Here is a 20,562-nt window from a genome sequence, read left to right as displayed (position 1 = left end):
GGGACAGGTAAGCCATTCGCACAGCAAGGACATGACCTGGATCACAGTATCACAACCCAGAGCTCAACGAAGTGCTCCAAGATAGAGCTCAACGTCATCGTTGGCTGGGTTATTGCTGGTAGGGGGCTGCTTCCCCCAAAGTGAATTTGGACTCCACACACCATGTGTTCCTAAAAGCCGTACGTTGTTTTAGTGAGAACCTAACTATAACTTGTAAGTCAGCCAAGCCAATCAGATTAGGGTGACAACAGGTGAGTGGGCTAAGTGGACAGTGTTAGGACTGTGATTTTAAGAGTAAGCTATGAATGCGGGTGGCACAAGGCAATGATTAAGAACACCAGCTGCTGAAAGAGGACGCTTGGGGTTAAAGGCTGGCTTGTCTGCGGACCCCAGTGCAATACCATGAATCGTCTGCATGGGCCGAAAGCGGGGGCCCCCCAGGCACGAGAGCCACCAAGGGGGGGCCTGACGGCACATGGCCCCTCTCCTCCCCATCTCTTCTTTCTGGGAAGGCCTCCTTTCCACAACCCAAGGGGAGTGCCTGAGTCGCTGCTGAGATGCCCGAGTAGCACGACGTTCAGCTGTGATCTGAGGCCGCCATTCTGGTGATGCTGACCGTGGTGGGGGCCAGGAACAGCGCAGGGACACTTTACCTCCCCTGTTCTGCTACTGGAAGATTCAAAAACTCCATCTCCCCAAATGACTAGTAACTAACATTGGAGATATTAAACGAGTACAACCCGAGTCTCGGTTCATCTGGTTGGAGGGCTCGCTGTAATTCTGGGGGTGTCCTCGCACCCCCCAGAACTCCAGCGACAGGAAGAGGCAACTGCAGTCAAAGAAACACCACACACAGCTTTAAACCAACTTTGTGATTTTTATTGATGGGCGACAACTTCTGTACTCCTAGAGATCACTAAACTGTGTACAATTAGAGACGCAGCATTATAGAAGAGCAGACAGCAGAATTAAACAGAGCGACTTAGGGAAATATCAATCTTCATTATTTTGCCCATTGTTCATTACGTGTACACAGAAGCATGAATGCAATTTGAAATCTTTTAATAGCAATAAAGTTTACAATCACCCATCTATGTGGACTAACATCTTAACTCCAAATATCTGATCTGCATTGTGTACGTAAGCAGCTTCTCATCGCACAATTATTAAAATGTATTTTTCCTGTTAGGAACCAGCAACTTATTTTTTGTATTTACGTTTCTTTTGAAGTAAGAACTATTTCTTCTCAGATAACTGGCTCATTTTTATCGTTTATCAAAAACTAAAGGGTGGGAAGGAAAGTGTGATGGATTAAAAAATTTATTTTTTTTAAGGAAAGATAAAATTCATTTTCACAAATTTACAAGTGTTGCTGGTGCAGGATTTATTCTACTAAGCAATTAGACTGGGAATCAAATGCAAGTCCCCTTTCTTACTCAGGAATCAGCATTATTTCAGAAACACGGGTTTTGTGTATTTTCTTAAATCAAGCGACAGTCTGTTTGAACCGAATGATTTTGATTTGGAAGGTAGACGTGAATGTGAACTGTTGCGCACAAACCCCGAGGCGTCTGCCTTCCATTCCAGCCCATTTCTGCAAAGGAGAAAGAGTTTCTCTCTAGAGAGCCACTAAAGAGAGGGAGGAAGTCAGAGGGAGTCGGTGTCTGCAAGCGGGCGTCGGGCACACACACAGGCGGCTACAGCAGGTCCACACGGCGGTAATACAGGAGGTAGGCTGTGCGCTCTGCAGTGGGCTTCACCACCTGGTACTGGTTGATCACCTTGACTGCCTGGTCATCGATGCGCAGCCAGCCGTTGAGGCCGATCTGGAAGACATCCGTGGTGTAGTGGCCGCCCGTCGCACTGCTGCCGTGGTGGTAGACCACTGCAAGAGAGGCCCGCGGGCGCCCCAGTGAGAGAACCGCACCCCAGCAGCCAAGGGCGCCCGCCTGACCGCCCCCCACAAGGCCACTGCATGTGACACCCCTCACCGAGGCAGGCGGGACACAGAGACGTCACTACACAAAGCTATATCACATAATCAAAAACTCCGCACAATTTACAAGATAAAGTCACACGCGTGTATCTCAATGATGTTTTTAAAATGTTTAACGCCTCACAAACACAAGAGACGCCAGCTTGGTGGGGCTGTCCCACATGCCAGCCCCTCGGGTGAGGACTGCCCACCATTTCGCGTCCACTGCTGATGAGAGCACACAGGGACAGAGCGCGAAAGACCCCCCAGCCCCCACCGAGCCGCCAGCACCACACACCCCCAGAAACGCCACCCAGAGACCCAAAACGCTCGTGCCCTTGAGCTAGCCAATCCTACTTCTAGACGGCTCTAAAGAGAGCATCTGAATCTCGGACAAAGAGGTCATAATGGTGAAAAAACAGAAAAACCTAAATACTTGTGCTAGAAGGAATAATTAGCGGATTATATCACAATAAGATGGACAGAGAGAGGGACTGGGGACATAGGAATATGCCTGTGGAAAAAACAATGAAAAACCGAGAACCCCAGCATTTCTGTGACTGTCATCACAATGAGTGGACCCCACCGTCTCGGGAGGGACAGCAGGGCTGTGACGTGGGCTGACTGTGTAGCAGCCCCACTGACACGGCACTAGTCATCACCCTTTTTCCTTTTAAAAAACGTTTTAATTTTCTATGTCTTAACAAATAATGCCAAAATAATAATAAAAAAATACCACTTGTTACCTACTTAAAAAAATATCCTGCAATTCAATCAAGAAGCCTTAGTCAAAGGCCTAACACACAGACAACCGTTGGAAGCTGCCGTCAAGTCATCGGAAGACACCAAAGGCTGCATCCTCCCCTCCGTGAGGAGGGGCACCAAGAGGCCCGGGCAGCAGTCAGGAGCCTGGGTGAGGGAAACATCCAGGGGGCCAGCAGTGCGGCCAGGCGAGCTGGGTGCCACCACCAGGGGCAAAAAGGACAGTCATGTGGAGAGGCACAACACTTGGGCGGTGGGACCGTCACCAGGCTCTGGTGGCAGTGGTCACTCCTGAGGAGGACCCGGCCGGTTCCGGGCCTGTGGCCACTGCTGGTGGGAGGACAGCCCCTCTGGCAAAGCAGCCTCTCGGGGCTCAGAGGACGCCACGGCTCTAGCCCTGGGCATCCCCATGACAAACACGACTGGCCACCCGAGGGCGGACGACTGCAAGCCGACCGGGCAGGACACCAGCAGCAGGACCAGCACAGGCGCTGCTGGTCACAACGATCAAACAGCCGTCAAGGGCGTGGACGAGGCTCGACACAAGCAGTCCCTCTGACCCCAAATCTGCTTTAGGGCTTTTGTTCTGGATTTTCCCAACACCTACGTGACTTGGGCAAGAGTTTATATAAAGCGACCGATCAGTGGGATTTAAAGAACCTGTGGTCTAACTCATCTGTATTTCCTTCCAGACACCTCCATTTGAAAACCTCCAGAGCAGGCACGGCACACGGCTGGGGTCTTGGAAGCGGAGGCCCGGTGACCAGGAAGGTGCACCAGGACTGCAGGTGAGCCCCTGACTGAACGGGCCTGGGCAGCACCGCACTCATTTGCTCTCTCGGTCCCGCAATCAAAATCATTTGCACCAAGTGCTTCCTTACCCACATTTTACAGAAAATTCCAACCAACTGAATCCAGTACCCTCATTTCTGAGATCAGAAGCTGTGAGAGGAGGAATCAGGAATGCAAGTGACAGCCCCAGTTCAGATGCTGGGCCACGGCCAGCAGGCGGAACAGGACCACACTGGGGCTCCTTGAGCAGGAGACGGGGGATTCCTGCACCTCGCCCTGGATCATCAGCCTTCCCCGGCAATGGCCTCAAGGGGTAGAGCGGCAGGGAGGCAGCAAAGCAGCACTTCGTTTCCCCCTGGGACCTCGGTGCCAAGCTCCCTGAGTGGGCCAGACCCTAGAGCTCCTCCGGCCTCAGAGGCAGTCTGCAGAGCCTGAGTGCCAGCCAACGTGGCATGGCTTCCATGACAAGGCAGGGCAAGGGAAGGGCTAGAGACACCACAGGAGTGCGTGGCCACCCTGTCAGGGGAAGACCCATGATCAGCTGCCTTGGGGGGGAGAAGACAAAGTCAAGGGCAGAGCTGCAGGAAGATAGACCCGACTGGGCCAAACCCCTACCAGTGCGGCACAGGCACCTGACCCACTGATCAGGACCCAACCCAACTTCCAAAACACACAGGAGGGACCAGCGGTTGCAGGGTGAAGCCCAGCCATGCCACCGTGGATCAGAGTGGAGTGTGTGTCTCTCAGAACTTGGGTTTCTTGTTTTGGAAGATGGGGACACCACCACACATCTCTCAGGATAGCTGCGAGGAATAAATGAGATACTACAAAAAAAAAGGTACCTAGTAGAAAGGTTCAATAAAAGTGTGAGGGTCAATGAACGGTCATGTTATTTTAAACTACAGACAGGCTCACCAAAGCCCACACAAAAGGAAGGATAACAAAGGAGTTAGGAAATTCTAATAAAAAAGGCCAGAAAGTACACACAGTCATTGTAAATGGTGACTACCAAAAGAGACACAAAGCCTCAAAGGCCCAAAAGACTCAGGCTATAAAAGAGGAAGGACGGCAGAAGGAAGGACACAAGGGGCCAGGAGGTGAGAGGTGTTAGGGCCCCCAGTTCTGGGGGGCCCTCGGAGGGCTCGGAGGGCTCTGAGCCAGAGTGTGGCGGCCCAAGAGCCCAGGTGAGCCAGCGCACTGCGGGAGATCATCCGGCGGAGCATGCGTGCGGGACCCGCTCTCCTAACCTAAGCAGGCCGCTCCACGGTACCGCCCTGACAGGCAGCGCTGCCCGCAGCTGCCACGACGGCCGCAGCAAAGGTTGCACCCTCAAACTGCCAGCCTGGCGGCCTCACACTTGCCCCTCTGACTCAAGGACAGATACGATGCTAAACAAGGACTGGATTCAACTTAGAGCCAAAAGGACATTCTGTCAAATTTCAAGCACCGGATGTCAGGACAAACACACATTTTCAAAAGGTATGGACTTAGCAAGCCCCATGGGGACAGCAGTAGAGAAGTCTATTCTCTGTATTAGGTGGTATTATAGCCAAACTGTGCTTGGGCATAAGCCCTTTTATCACTGCTTTAGTAAGGAAATGAGAGACAAATTTACTTACCTGCAAACAGCCTATAGGTTCTGTGGCATTTAAAATTCTTATTTTTAACCCCTGGAGAAAGCAGTTCTGAAAAACAAAATACCGACAGCTGCAGTCTATAAAAGCACTTAGAGAAAGGCTCAGAGCGACAGAATCAAAGAGGGGACGACAGCCCCCATGCACACGCACCACCTGGCAAAGCAGGAAAACGAACCCACGGCCTCCCCTCAGGTACGCAGGCCCTGCCCCTGGGGGGCCAGTTGGGCAGTGCAGCCACGCACGTCACCAGCAACCAGCGGGTGCAAAGAGAGAGGAAATACACTGAGCCCACCGAGCTCACGCTAGAAGCCCCTTAGAAGCAGATATTCTAAACACTGGAAAAGAAGAACACTGCCCACTTTGCAACAAAACAAAATAGCCCCAGGAAACCTTAGAATTAAAACATTTTATTCGTCAGTCAGACCAGAAAACTTCCACTGTGTGAGAGTCAGATGGTCTCTCCCAAGAGGCACTGGTCCACCAGCTGGGCAGGCGGGCAGCCCTGTTCTCGGGGCCCCGGGGCGACCTGAAGGAGGAGCGCGCCTGCAGACGGACCCGTCACCGCCGTTACCGCCGGCCCCTCTCATCCCCCACCCACGACCCCCACCAGGGCCTCTGGTTCTCCCTTCGCTCATTTCTCTTTCTAGAAAGCATTTAAAGTGGCAGCTGATATAAAAACACATATAACCAGCAAGAAAAGATCTGTAAGTAAAATCCATGTAGTCAGTCCAAACGGTTAATCTGGGCATGAGGGAAGATGCAAGAGTACGGGGCACAGGATGCCCACTGGGCTCGGTGCGTGCTCCCCATTCCCTGACAGCACAGATGACTCAGCATGTGGTTCTCAGCTGGCATTTCTTACCCTTTCTGGTTCTCAAATGGGATCAGGAAAACACGCTGCCTGTGAACGAAGCAGCTCCACGTGTGAAGGTGGGAGGGGCAGGAGCCTGGCCCAGGGCTCAGAGCCGCCAGCTGCAGACTGGCTGCGGAAATGCAGCGTCCCTGCCTGGGCTCAGGTGAGGCCCACTACCCCCAGTTCTGGAGTCACCGGGCCCGGGAAGGAGTGGAGCGTGGTCGTGCTGTGTGGTGGGGACGCGAGGGGTGGGGGACGCGGCAGCTTCGTTCCTCTGCAAGACCCAGGGATGATGTCCCACAGCCTCTTTCCCGTCTTCCACACTCCTCACTATTTGGAGGTCTGCCTCCAGCTTGTTCCCCATCAAGCCCAGGACTGCATGGCACCTTTTTCACAAATCCCGAAACTTTCAAGGAAAGTTTTCCTTCAAGCTGCGCTTTTACCAAGACAAGCTGAACCTGGTGCTTTGGGCAAAATGCGTCAAGGCTGCTGAGCCCCGGTTACCTGCAGAGACTTGTGGCTGACAGAATGCCACAGACCTGACCCAGTGTCACTGCAATGAGAGGCTGGGAGGAACCCCCAGGGGCCTATGGGCAACATTCTCTCACTTCACTGAAAAAGCTTACTTCACCAGGCTGGGCGGGAGATGTTAACACCTAGTATAAAGAAAATGATTTTGTACCACTAATCCATAAAACGTTTCTAAAAAAATGATGCTCATTTTGATGGACAAAATCTCTACTTTTCTAATCTAGTAAGATCATATGGTTTATTCATTTTTGCCTTTATTTTTCAAGAGCTACTTTGGTGCCAATTTTAATAGAGGTCTGTTGTAAACGAAGAAACGTAAAACCAGAAAGTCCTAAAAGAGAACTTCCTTACTCTCGACATTATACAGAAATACTAAGTGCCAAGTTCACAGATTCCCGGGACAACCGTCACCATGAATGCTTTCGCCCTGCATGTTTGTTACCTTTACTGATTTCCAAGTCCACAGGATATTCAATATTTTTGATGAGCTTCTGGCATCCACCAGTCTTCTCGTAAACAAACCGTTTGAGGTGCAGCACCAGAACAGGGGGCAGCTTCTCCAGAGTCACTCTGCGACTTATCTCCACCTGAGGCACAAAGCAGAGCAGGACCCACGGCACCTTACTTCACGCAGCAGCAGACGCATGTCCGTCATACAAGGACCCTCTCTGAGAGCCGACGGCCCGAGGGTGCAGGACAGCACTGCTCAATCCTTGCTGAGTGGAGGGAGCTCCTGAAAATCTAACTTTCTGCTAAGAGGCCTTTTGAGAGCTACTAACACTCCTCTTAGAAAACGGCAAACATCCCTCTAAACACAACTGCAGAAGATCCCATGGATCCCTGAGCCCATGTGTGAACTCCACATTAAGAACCTTTGCTCTGTGACATTCATGACGAATTGGCACAAAAATTAAAAAGCTAAGTGTCAGGACTTTACATTATGTATGTATTAACATGCTTTTCAGTAAGTCCTACAGCATTAATCAAACTGAGGCCAGAGTGTTTCTCAACTTAAGTGTTCTAAATAACCCAAAAGCCATCTCTTCTAACCATTAGTTTTACAAGTTTCAGTTTTATCAATTTATGTGCTCCTTATATGCTTTCACAGGTCTAACAAATGCTGCTTTTCATTAAAACGCATCCTCACAAACAATTCTTATTCCCTTTATTTACTGTTCTTTGTACTTATAAACCCTTTGATGCTTCCTGTATTTACATGAAGAATACTTCTGACACCAATAGTTGTTTGAGTCACAATCCAAAAGATTGCACAGATAAGAAACCAGGAAAGCTTTTGGAAGACCACACACCCATCTGGGTGGGGGTGTCTTAATGGGCACCTGGCTTCCCATCCAGACTCTGACCCCAGGTGTGGGACCACCCAACACGCCTCCAGATTCCCATCCTGTGTCTGTATCCTGGTGTCTCCACACCCAACAAGAATGTGTAAATGATGGAAAAGTGTGGCTACAGCTCAACAGTTAAAAACCAGGACTCTGACAAGTGGACTCCAGCTTCATCTGTGAATCGAGAGTTGGACCAATGTGTCTCTGGGATGCTTCTCAGTGTTGGCAACCCAGGATTCTGACCTCAAGCTTTCAGGCAATTCATTAAGTGACTAATCTGAAATTCTTCCATGTGTTTAGGGTTTCCAGACAAACTGAGACACACTTTTCTTCGTCCAACAAAACCAGACCTTTTCTATACAGCAAGTATTTTGTATAATCATATTTTCCCATGGACTTTCATTGTGTGTTCCCACAGCAAAAAGTCTTATGACCTTAAAATATAAATATATTAAACTAGGTATTCTAAAAAGTAAGTTTAAAGAAATCACATTCCAGAAAATGTGATACTTGCTCTTTCCAGATATCCCCACCCCATACGAACTGTCTAAACTCTTCCTTTCTCAAGTATCTGCTTTTCTGAGTGTTCTTGCTCTTGATCTGGTAACACACCACCACCATCACGGAGCCGGGACAGTGAGCAGTTCCATTTTCTTCCTCAAGGCTCCACTGAATTGCCTCTTCTTTCCTGCATCCTTCCGCCACCTGCCATCTAGAATAAGCCACCTTCTCCTCACGCTCTCCACCTCTATCTCATCTGCACCCTCCCCAAAGTCCACAGCTAACTGCAGCAGGAGCGAGACGAAAACCGCCACGTGAGGGGGCTTTCCTGGCAGCCCGGGAAAGGTAGAAAGCCACCTGCAGGAGGAGAGCCCAACAACCCCCACAGGTGTCCACAGGAAAGCAAGTGAGAAGAGAGGCACAGGGGCCAGGACAGCGACGCCACCTCCGGAGCCACAGCAGCCACACAAACCAACCTCCCCCAAAACAAATACCCACTCTTTCTCATTAAGTTCCACCGCCAGACTCAGCTTATTCACTTAAGCCAAGTGCCAAGATTCTGTCTCTCGCTCCTACCACTTTTATTTTTTAAACAAAAGCGCCCGTGGGAAGCAAGTCAGAAAACATGGTGGAGGATTAGGCATAACTACGTGTGGATCTCCCAAGAGGCTGGCTTCATCAGTCCAAGCAGGAGGCCCCACATGGACCGAAGGGTCTCCACGTCCTCCTCCGCTCTGCTCTCCCAGTGTGAGCCACCCAGCCAGGGGAGGACCGTTGGGCTCTGAAGGTGCTGGCAACAACCACTCTTCGTGCACCTTCAGCTGCCACACAGTCTCCTTACAGCAAGCTCCCTAGGGACACGAGGGACTGTTCACACAAGCGCTGCCCCAGCTAGCCTGCAGTGCCCTCCCGGTACGTTTTTCTGCATTCACCAGCACCATCTCAGCAGAGAAGACCCCCATCGACCACAGAGTGGAAAACAGGCGTCAGCTGGTACATCTGGACCCCAGGGGCCAGTAAGCTCTCCGAGAGCAGAATATTCTCCCCGTCCCCTGACTCGGCTGACAAGTACACCCCATGAGGGTGTACTTCCCTTGACTGCGGAACACTAAAAGACTCAGGCTTTTATCCTTTTCAGATCAAATGAAAGACCTAACAGACATGAAAACAGCTACTTTCTATTCGCTGATGTCCCTGAAGACCTACCATTAAATGCAAAATAGCTATGTTTGGAATCCCTTTTCTCTCCTAACTAATCTCAGGAAACTGTGCTCTATGACAGGGATGTAAAGAAACTATCTGGCCTCTGTGAGAGGTAGTACTGATTTTTTTCCACATCGTGATTAGACTACCAGAAAATTAAATGTAGCTCAGGATAAATAATCCCAATGATCATTACCTCGGGTTACATGGTTTAGAGGTAAAGGAGGTCAATAGGAGCATCTGTTTCAACCATTTCATTCTAAAAATGTGGAAACTTTTAGTCCAAAACAGTTAAGCAATGGGGTTAAGAGGCAGAATGCAAAAGCACTTTTCCTCGCTCTTCTGTGCTCTTTCCACCATGCCAGAGTGCCTCAGCACAAACGTTCAACATCAACTATTAGTATACCTCTTGTTTGGTTTTTGTGGTATAACCCTGGACAGATTCTCTTGCGACCAAGCTCTCCAATGCATCCTGGACTGTCCGGATCCTGTCAGACTGGATGTCCAGCTGCAAGGTGAAGAATGGCTGCAAAGTGGCCGACTCCTTTGAACTCTGCTGGTAAACCACAGACCTAAGAGGCAGAGACAAAAACAGAACACTGTTAAGAGACCACTCCTTCCCATTCTCCGTTAAGATGAGCCAGCAGGAGAAGAGGCATTAACTGAAAACGAGACTGCTCAGAATCATTTTCAGAAAACCAGAGAGAACAGAAACGACAAAAATATACTGAATTTAAAAATAATCCTGCTAAATACCACCTCCTAAGTGTTTCTAGCAACTATCCACCAGCTGATCATTCTCCCAGCACAAGCATGCTAGAAGAAAACATAGTTCATCTTCCCAATTCCTTCACCTCCACTCCAGACTTTATTTCACACACCAGTCAGTAAATGTGCCTATCCTGCCGTGGCCTCGAAATGCTGACACTCTCCATTTTCTCAAAGTATCATAGCCTGTTCTAATAAAATAGAGGAAACCCCAAGGTAAACAGAGTATTTTTAATGGCACTTTTCCCCTGCAAAAATGACTTACAAAAGAAGAGGAGTAGGGTGTGTATAATAAAAAATAAGTTAACATTCCAGGAAACAAGGCTACCTACCACCCTCAAGAAGAAGGGTGCCAATTCAACCTTGTTTTCTTAGCTGGATTTTCATTTCATTTTTCTTTTTCTAAGTTTTTCTGAGTAAAACTTGTGTGCTCGGCCCATCTCTCATTTAGCCCCAGCAAGGAAACATTCCAGGAGCTCAACAAGGAATTCCATTTCTGCAGTCTGAGTGACCTAGTTTATGAACAGAATCAAATGGGTGTGCGTGGGTATTGAGGCTTTATGGAGCAGACGCCGTGAAGAGCAAGCTGAAGGGCGTCCTGTTCACACGCTGCTCTCCTAAAGCGCGGTGTTAGGATGCACCGTGACGCGCCCTCCCTTCGAGTGTCCGGATGTGGGAGCAACAGCCACTCCGCTGGTTCCGAGAGCAGCAGTGGGAGCAGAAGGTACTAAAACTGGTGAGGGAATCAAGAGGCGGTCCTCTTGACTCCAATATCCTGGACTTTTTACTCACGTGGCTGAGGGGAAAGGTGAAGAAAGGTGCTGGTTTTTCTGGGGAAAGTGAAAACCCACCCAAAGAGGGTGAATTTTAAAAGAAAAACCTTCCGGCTGTCTGAACAAGGAAGCGCTTCATGATGGCTACTGCACACAGAAGTTTCCTAAATTATAAAAAATAATTCCTATCTTTGCTTTATCGTTTCTCAAAAATATCAACAATCAATTTCAACATAAAAAGACCACCGAGGCTAGAGGCCTGGCAGAGCCATGCAGGCCAAGCTAGAAATTTCTCCAAAGTGGATTCTGGTTTTTCCCACTGGTTATTTTCAAACATGTGTAGGCTCTTCCGGAATGTTGGCCTCAGTGGCCTTGCAATTTTGATACTCTACCTATGGCCGGGTGTGGCGCTGCTATTATACCCACCAGGCTGTTCCTTCAGCCTCTCTCCCATCCCTAAGGGACCAGCCCACGAATGCTAACACCAGAGGTCTAATGCAGAGCTAAGGGCACAGGACAGCCTCCTCTCACTGCTGTCACCTGACCTGGATCCCTGCTTCCCTTCCCAAAACGGCCCAGCCCAAGGAATCGCATCTGGCAAAAGCAAGTTACAGCGGGAGCAGTCAGGGGCTGGGCGTTTCCCCAGAGCACACCTGACCACAAGGCTGACGTGGGGAGAGTCCAGAACAGAAAGGGGCCCACAGGCTCTAGCGCACACACTGAAGAGCACAGAAATGACTTGTTCAGGGTGACAAGGTGGCATAACTGGCTTCTGAATCCTGTCCGACACAGCAGCACTGACTGGCTTGTGAAGGAGCCAGAGGACATGCTGAGGTTTTATTAGCCTATTGAAAGGGGCTCAACCTAAGTTGTATCAGAGCAGAGAAAGACCCAACTAACTTTCCATGCCTTGGAAAGGGCGTTACTTCTTTTGGATACAAAGTATTTGGGACAAGCGAAGACTGAGTCTCACTAAAAAAACCACCCTTGTAGGATACAACTCGAGGCCTTCCGAGAGGAAATCCTGCCCTAACAAGGCCCTCTGGGACTTGGTATGACTGAACAGCCTTGGAGACGGCCCCCATGCTCCTGAGTCCCACATCACGGTGGTCCTGAACAGCTCCAAACGCAATCAAATAAAAGCCTTCTAGAAGGACGTCATGAAAGAGCAAGGAGCAGCTGGTTTACGGGAACTGGGACAGAGGAGGGGCCCAGGCACTCTAGGAGGTCCCATGTGCCCCTTTACGTAGAACTATCTCCCTCCACACTCCCTTACCTTTCTAGCGCCCTTGGTTCTGGCGCCTAATATTCCTCCAGTAGACACAAAACATGTATTTCAACTTAAGTCTTTCTCTTCCTACCTAGGGGTGAGCAGCTGGCCTGAGGGAATGCACTGCTGACGGAGTGAGGGAGCAGGGGTGACCGGCGGCCGCCGAGCCCTAGGGGCCAGCGCCCTGTGCCGAGGGGCCGTGCGGGGCGGGAGCAGGGAAAGCACTAGGCAGGAGAAGCACAGAGAAGTGCAGGGACAGAGTGGGCACAGAGGCGTAAAGGCAAGCCATCGAGTCCAAAATTTCTTAGACACGTCTTATACCTTCCCCCTTCAGTAAAACGGCCAAACCCTGAAAAAGGCAAGCACTAAAGTATTCCAGAAAAGCATAAACCTGATGTGTCCACCAAAAATGCCAGTGATTGGGGTCTGAACAAACTCCGCATGGCGAGTGACTGAAGTCTTATTTCTGGGGCCCACTTGCTCCCATTCGTCCTCACTTCCTTCGCCTGGTTCTTCCTGCTCGTCTTCATTCACTAAGTGGCTTTTGGGTCCATTGGAAATGGTGAGTTCTGAAAAGGAGACAGTTCACTTAAACTACCACCGGCAACAATAACAGCAAAAAAATGTTTTAAAGTAAGGTTCTACATAAGCCACCTGCACAGAGTTAGATTTAAAAGTGAAATCAGGGTGTGTCCTACATTCAGAACAAATGCAGCACGTACATCCGCTGGACCCCTGGTTGCATGAACCACCAAAGACAGCATGCTTAGAACTGAGAAATCTGAAGGTGCACTGGAAAGTAGGCATTACTGTGTAATCAAAGCCAGTTTTCCTAATTCGATAAGGGGCTTTGGTCATGCAGGAGAATATCCTCATCTTCAGGAAATGCATGCTTTGGCATTTAGGGGCGAACTGGTATCTGCAACTTAATTTGTGTCACTCAGGAAACTGTGCTTGGGGACAGAGAGACAAAGCATGACATGTTAGCAGACGCAGAATCCAGCGCTGATACAGGTATTCACCAACTATTCTCCCAGCTTTTCTGTATGTTTCATCATTTTCCTAATTAAGAGTTGAAGGGAAAAAAGCAAAGGTTCTGGATATATTTTAATTTATCCAAGTAGAACATTCGCAATGGCCTATAAAGTAAGCAATGTAAAGATACCAGACTCGCCCTAGTGAGAGAGTGACTCGAAGGGTCAATGACCGGGGTGGGGGGAAAGCAACATACTACATGAGCAGGTGACATCTGTTCAAAAGGAATTTTTTTTTTGAAAGATTTTATTTGACAGAGACAGACACAGCGAGAGAGAGAACACAAGCAAGGGCAGTGGGAGAGGGAGAAGCAGGCCTCCTGCCGAGCAGGGAGCCCGATCCCAGGACCCTGGGACCATGACCTGAGCCGAAGGCAGACGCCCAACAACTGAGCCACCCAGGCGCCCCTCAAAAGGAATTCTTAAGGAAAAGTTCTCACACAGTTTTGTGGCAAATAGACCACAACCTACTTTCATTATTTGGTGATAGGAGTTTCTTTAGGTTCAGCATTTCCTCATGAAGTCCATTTAGAATGAAGCCTAAGTACTCCTCAGCATCTTCTTGTCGACCCTGAAAAAGCCAGACGTGAGCACATTAATTTTAACTGATCACCATGCAAGGATTGCAGGGAATATTATACCTGCATATTCACACTAGGTCTCCTCTTAAATTTTCAACAAGATTTAATGTAAAGTGTTTCCCAAAATCATATGAGCTCTCCTTTGGACCACTGAAATGGGTAGGCTGAGAGGAATGAGGATGGGGGGGCAAGTACACCTTTATGTCTGAGTACAGAATGAGTAGGGATTTTTATTTATTGGGGTTTTTTTTGTATTTTTAAATTTTCTACAATAAATATACATTACCTATCTGATAAAAAAAAGTTATTTAACAGTTGCTCTCTTGTTGACATGAAATAGAAGAACAGGAACTAGAGGTCTAGGGCCACCACACTGCACAACCTCAGGGGCTAACGGTCACACTAGGAGTTGTGAATAGCAGCCCTGTGTGTCTCCTTCTATTTTTGATGATGGGCAACTATAGAGGAAAGGACCCAAATTATATGTGAAAAGCTCTATTGATTCAAAGATTTAGCTAACAGTTGTATACACACACACACACACACACCAGCAAAATCATTTATAGATGAGTCATGCAACAGTCACTTATTTGTCTTATAATCTTGGGATTAGTTCCCGTTTCATTCTTTGGAGAATAACCACATGTTCCAAGGATTTTCAAAGTCGTCTTCTTGCAGTCTCCGGGCATATGTGTTCCACACAGGACTGCAGCTCTAAACAGACAGATGTTCAGAGTTGAGTACGCCCTGCGTGTGTGGAAAAGGGCAGAAACTGGCTAGCTCAAGATGCAGAAAGAGTTGACAGAGCAGGCACGAGGCTACAGTTCCTGGAAAGGCCTGCTTGCTGGGTTGGTCCCTGGTTGGCGTCTGGGAAGTTGGATTTGGGGAGGGATCCCCCCCCCAATTCCAAGAAGTGAAAAGGGACTATGCCGAAATGGCGCAGTGTGGTTTATGGTGCACACCTGCTTTCCCTCTGCAAGTATGGAATTTTGGTTTGCGCTAGGCAGAGGATGCCTACGTGACCAGCCCTTGGTAAAACCCCTGGGAGTCTCCCATGCACTTCCACAGCAGACATTTTCACATGTGCTGTCACACACTGATGCTGAGAAATTAAGTGCGTTCTCCTGCTGCACCGGGAGAGGAGTTTCAAGGTTTCCCATGGATGTCTGATCTTGCTTTAGTGTCCCTGCACTAAATCCTGTGAGAACAACAGCTTCTGAGTCCTGTGAGTCCTTCCATCGAATCACTAAATCGGAGGGTGGTGTGAGGGACCCAACAGAGCCAATATTCATGTAACTCTGAAAGACACCTCTCTCCATGAACATAACTTCGGAGCAGGATCTCGGTGGGGCTTGACCACAGGATGCCCCCCTAAAATTCACTGCTTTACCTCTGCCTCCACCTGAGCTGGACGGCCCTCCTCTGGCTTCTAAAGCATCGGCGTCTGCATCTATTTTAGTACTTCTCTTGCAGGTCTGTTTCCTTGGATGATAGATCTAATTCCCCTATCGGACAGGTGAGGTCTTTGAGGGCAGAGGGCACAGTTTAATCCATTTCTGCATTCCTAACATTCTGTACCTTTCTCACTACCTGGGAAACGTAAATTTCAAGCTAAGCACCAACAGCTACAACAGGAGCAGTAAAGCATCCCCGGTGGTACCCCACTACACTGTCCTGGCCATTCACCCTTCCTCAGAACAAGGAGCTTCAGTATTGCTTTACTCAGCTTTAACGCAATTGTTTTGATGATTTTTCTTTCTGAATAATTTCCCTAAACATCATTTCAAATGCTTATACTGACTCATCACAATCTCTACACAGACTTCCTTGACCCTCGGTCCCATGCCTTCAGGAGCAAAGCGTATGACCACAGATGTAGATGAAAGAGGCAAGCAGCTACTAGAAACGTGTGAGTATGATGAAGACCTAGCTCTCCTGAAGGCTGCCCCGATTCCAGGCACAATGACCAAACTCTAAGAGGCAGCGCAGTGATTAAGGAGCTGACTATAACGCCAGGCTCTGTACTTAGGAGCTGTGTGACCTTGGACAAGGATCTCACTTTTCTCAAATGTAAAGGAGACAACCACACTTTACTCACAGGGTTAAGCAAGCTAACATATGGAAAGAACTTACAAGAGTACTTGGTGCACAGTAAATGACGCATGAGCTGGCCCTGATGATACTTTTAATATTCATTCAAGCAACTGACCCCGTTAACAGGCCCAGATCTACTGAAGACCCACCCAACCCCAGCACTGACAGCGCAGAACGAGCACTGAACAGGCAATGGTGCGGGCACAGATCGAAGCAAGAGGCCAACTTTCTACGGGCTACATGAGAGCAATGCCAAACCTTCTCAGACAGGCTCGACTTGATGACTGTCAGAAGTCTGTAAATATACGTAGGTTCGAAAGCAGCTCCAGGGCGGATATCTCTCACGATTTTATCCCCAAGAGCTGCAGTGGAAACAGGACACAGATTTTCATAATGAAAACCAAGTCAAGATGATGAAAAGCAGCATGACCAGAACTCCCCTCCACCCGCACGCAGTGCTGAGAAGAGCACAGGTGTAACATCTCGCATTTTGAAGACATTTTCTTTCCAACAAGACCGAACTTATGACAGTCAGTCATCTTATCTCCTAACAGTCCATATGTAATGGGCATGAAGACCTCATTTTTACTCACCTTGTCTGGGTTTTGGAGGTACTGGCATATTAGTAAACTCATTCATTAGCCGAACACTATAAACATGGGGGAAAACAAAAGTTTAGTACATTTCTTTTAAAAAGACATACTTTTACTAAAGAGCCTCGATGGCTAAGTAGAGTATTTTAGTATGAAGATGGCAAATTTTAAGTAACCAATGCTATAATAGCTAGTGAGTTCTTCAATCTTTTCTCTGTAAGGGTTTGGTACATTTTATGTAACATACACACACCGGTAAACACTACACTTACGTTACTGAATCTGAAGAACACAAACAATGCTCCGATTCCATTTCTGGTTAACTTCCACATAAAAACAACAGTACATTTTAAAAAAATAAAATTATAGGACTCACTTGCAAGAAATTAAGAACCTTGCTAAACCATTTGAGTTCAAATTATCAGAGGTGTAAAAACCCAGCCCATTAACACATTTGTAAGCACCTTACTTACAAGCTATCTATCATGGGTGTCGACGTACAAGGCCTTTGCACTTTTGAATAGAGAGGAATGAACTTCATCAGGTGATACATCGGAGGGCAAGCAACCAGTGCCTGCAGTGTCTAAGTATTGGCAGTAAGGAAGTGTAAAGGAAATGAAACAGGCACTCCAAATTTCTGAAAGGTACATTAAACCCAAAGCATATAAAACTAAATAAGCCAATGACACTGAAAGACTTACATATGTAAACATAAAAAGGAATAAACTAAATAACCATGAGGATAACTGCCCTGTGACTTCCACATAAGGGTTTACTCTGCAATCAGCATTTACATACAAAAACTTGATTCGACCAAGATAAACCAATTAAAACATTTCCAATTGTAAGCGGACACGCTGCCCCATTCATCAGGGCCATGCTAATGAAAATAAAAGTCGCCTGATTCTGTCACTCACCAGTCAACAATCATCTTTTTTTGCGGTCAGGAATAACTCTGTTTATAAGCAAGGTAGGCAGACTAAGCAAGGAACCAAGTTCTTGGACTCAAACTTTAGGGGAGAGGCCCCTCTGCAGCTGCACGAAGTCAAAGGCACGGGAGGAAGAGAGAAGTGCAGCCAGCCGGCCTTGGGACAGCACTTGAGAAGGATACAGCATTAATGTAGCACCAGTTTCCTTTATTGATCAGCCCACGGGGTTGCAATGACACTGGTTTATGTATTAGGGTTACATTCTCCAGTAACTCTGAAAGAGTGAAGAAGCATATTTAAAGAAGTTAATGACATCTAGTGAATAACATGGAAGTAAATTTATACTCTGGCGGAGTGATAAAAACCCCTTCGAGAGACCACATATCCAAAGAGGAGGCACATTGTGTGGAAGCTGCATGCTGTCCAACACCAGGTACGATACCTAAGGATTAAAAATTTTAAAAAGTATCTCCCCCCCCCCACCGCAAAGAACACCAACATTTATTTATCTTTCTGTGGGAATGTAACTGCGGAACACAACAACTATTTTAACAAGAAGCAGAAAAGACTGAGATACATGGCTAACAGAGGTGAAAGAGATCTGAGAGACACAGGCTTCTCCCGGGCGCGCTGAGGGCGAGGCGGGCCTTGCTAACAGTGCAGGCCCTCAGACACCAGCTACGGAGGAGTCCACAGGCAGAACCCTAGCCTCAGCCAGTGGGAACCCCCAGCACCTACTAGGGCACCCAACGCACCAGTGGGCGATCGACCACTGTTCAGTGAGGGACAATACTCCTTTTCGAGACAACTGTCTCATACTAAATTGTATTTTTCAATAGAATTCCAATTTATGGAACGTTGGAGGACGGAATGCCCTTACTCCATTTAGAAACACGTTTATCCCCAGATTCATCCTCTGACATCCCTCTTCTCTACAGCCTTCAGAAGATGTGAATGCCATGTTCATATGATGCTTTAATACTTTCATTAAATGCTTTAAATATTTTTTCCAGAAATACTTTAAAACAAGACAAAGTCTCCCATGTCTCATTATGAATCTTGTACCAGTGATAGCTACAAGTTATGGACACCTTCTACACTCAACAAGCACTTTACAACTTACGCTTGTAAACTGGCTGCACTTAATCCTTAGTAATCCAGGAGAACCACAACTATCCCCCTTTCACCAGTAAGGAAACGGAGTCTCGGAAACGTTAACTAGCTTGCCTGTGATCACTCAGCAGCTATGTAGTGCAGCCAGGGCCTAAAATCCATGATCTGTGGCCATTCCACACTGCCTCCCTTTACTTTTAAACTGTGTACCAGAAAAGAAAAAGTAAGTACGTGTACATGTGATGCCAGCATCCATCCAAGGCATCACTCAAACAAAAGTAGCTTTTCAATTCCAAAACACAGCTGGACTGGGAGGTCTCAAACTTAAGCATTAGCTGAAGAAGTTAATTTGCAAAATTCTAATGTCCGCATGCACGCACATACACACACTCCCTCCCTCCCTCCCTCCTCTGAGAGTAAATGCCCTCTTTCCTCTAACTGAGGAAGCACAGAGAATAATTTTCCCATTTATGAAAAGTAAAACATTACAGGCTCAAAAAACCCCAATGGGATCTATTCAATTAGTCTGGGCTTATAAAGCTCTTCTCATCTCTCTCCTACCATGGGGCACAGTACCGGACTTCAGTGCGGACCACATCAGTGAGAACTGAACTACAAGCTCCACGTGCAGCCCCCCCAGCACAGACAGTACGAGGCATGTGGTGAAACTGTGCTGGGGGGCCGCATCTACACTGTTCATAATCATCCTCACGACCCTATCAAGGAGACATGGTTATCCTCCTCGCTTTACAGGTGAGAACACAGAGGTCCAGACGGTTAGGGAACTGGTAAAGGCTGTGCACCCGAGCAGACATGGGACCCAGGTCTGTACTCCCTCTCACAAGGTAACAGGCTCCGCTCTACCACCCTTTCACTCAAAGGTTTCTGTACTAACTTGCCTCACGGGCTTGAGACCTCCCACTTACAATGGAGCTGTCCACTTGTCTCTGACGCATGTTGCCACAACAGTCCACTCTCTCCAGTGTGTGCCAAAGACTGGCAATTATTTAATATAATTACTCCGTAAAAAAAATCTGTGCATTTTCAAATAAGCATCAATCCCAAATGAGTACTCTAGCATGACCCTGTGAATCTTTGCCATAGCACTTTTATATCTACAGTCATATCAAGTTTTTATATAACCATGAGACTCAAAATCAACTGCCCTCCTACCACAAGGACCTCTTGTTAAATGACCCGCTATCATTCGCTGAGCCCGGCCTGGGCACTGGGTCCTGGAAGCACAGAGGTGACTAAGAGGCAGCCCTGCGGCAGGAGAGCTTATGGCCCAGTGAAGAAGGGAAAACCCAGTGCAGGCTAAGCTGAAGGGGGATCCGTGGAGGGGATGCTCAGCCCAATCCATAGACTGGAGAAACCGTGAGGCGGCCAGGGGCCAACGACAGCAAAGAGCAGCTGACACCACAAGGGCCCTGGCTGGGGTGATGGTGCCTTCCATCCGGAGGAGTAGGTTTTTTTTTGTTTTGTACAGTGATGAGATCACAAGTTTAGTTTCAGAGGCGCTGATAAGAGGTACCCAGATTACACCAGTCAACAGTGTACTTACACCCATAGAGCAGCAAGTAACAGATCTACACACACACACACACACACACACACACACACCAAAACTTGGGGCTGGCACTATACATCCTGACGACACATATGTCAAGAGGAGTGATGTGTCAGGAGTCCTAAGTACCAGCCATGTCTAAGGGACAAGCCAAGAAGAACCTGTACCATCTAGAAGGACAGGGCAGTTTGAATTCATAGTGGAGGTGGAAGCAGGTTCTAGGGCTCCAAAGAGGGA

The 20,562-nt window shown here is 48.0% G+C and overlaps 1 protein-coding gene across 1 annotated transcript in view; it reads right to left on the bottom strand.

The window, feature by feature from the left end:
- Positions 1-857: 857 nt before the first annotated feature.
- USP10 (ubiquitin specific peptidase 10) overlaps positions 858-20,562 on the bottom strand; it is a 75,805-nt gene continuing 56,100 nt past the window's right edge. The window contains exons 5-14 of the mRNA XM_028095418.2: positions 17,825-17,916; positions 17,187-17,296; positions 16,714-16,769; positions 16,379-16,482; positions 13,917-14,016; positions 12,803-12,980; positions 10,007-10,172; positions 6,993-7,137; positions 5,149-5,214; positions 858-1,885 (exon numbers count right to left, since the gene is read on the bottom strand). Coding sequence (XP_027951219.1) covers positions 1,698-1,885; positions 5,149-5,214; positions 6,993-7,137; positions 10,007-10,172; positions 12,803-12,980; positions 13,917-14,016; positions 16,379-16,482; positions 16,714-16,769; positions 17,187-17,296; positions 17,825-17,916 — 1,205 coding nt within the window. The 3' untranslated portion in view covers positions 858-1,697. The remainder of the gene's footprint in view (positions 1,886-5,148; positions 5,215-6,992; positions 7,138-10,006; positions 10,173-12,802; positions 12,981-13,916; positions 14,017-16,378; positions 16,483-16,713; positions 16,770-17,186; positions 17,297-17,824; positions 17,917-20,562) is intronic.

This window comes from Eumetopias jubatus, unplaced genomic scaffold (genome assembly GCF_037043125.1).
Source record: "Eumetopias jubatus isolate StellerSeaLion01/CBP00866 unplaced genomic scaffold, mEumJub1_p1.0 scaffold_10, whole genome shotgun sequence".
Taxonomy (NCBI): Eukaryota; Metazoa; Chordata; class Mammalia; order Carnivora; family Otariidae; genus Eumetopias; species Eumetopias jubatus.
This window is presented reverse-complemented; position numbering and strand designations above follow the sequence as displayed.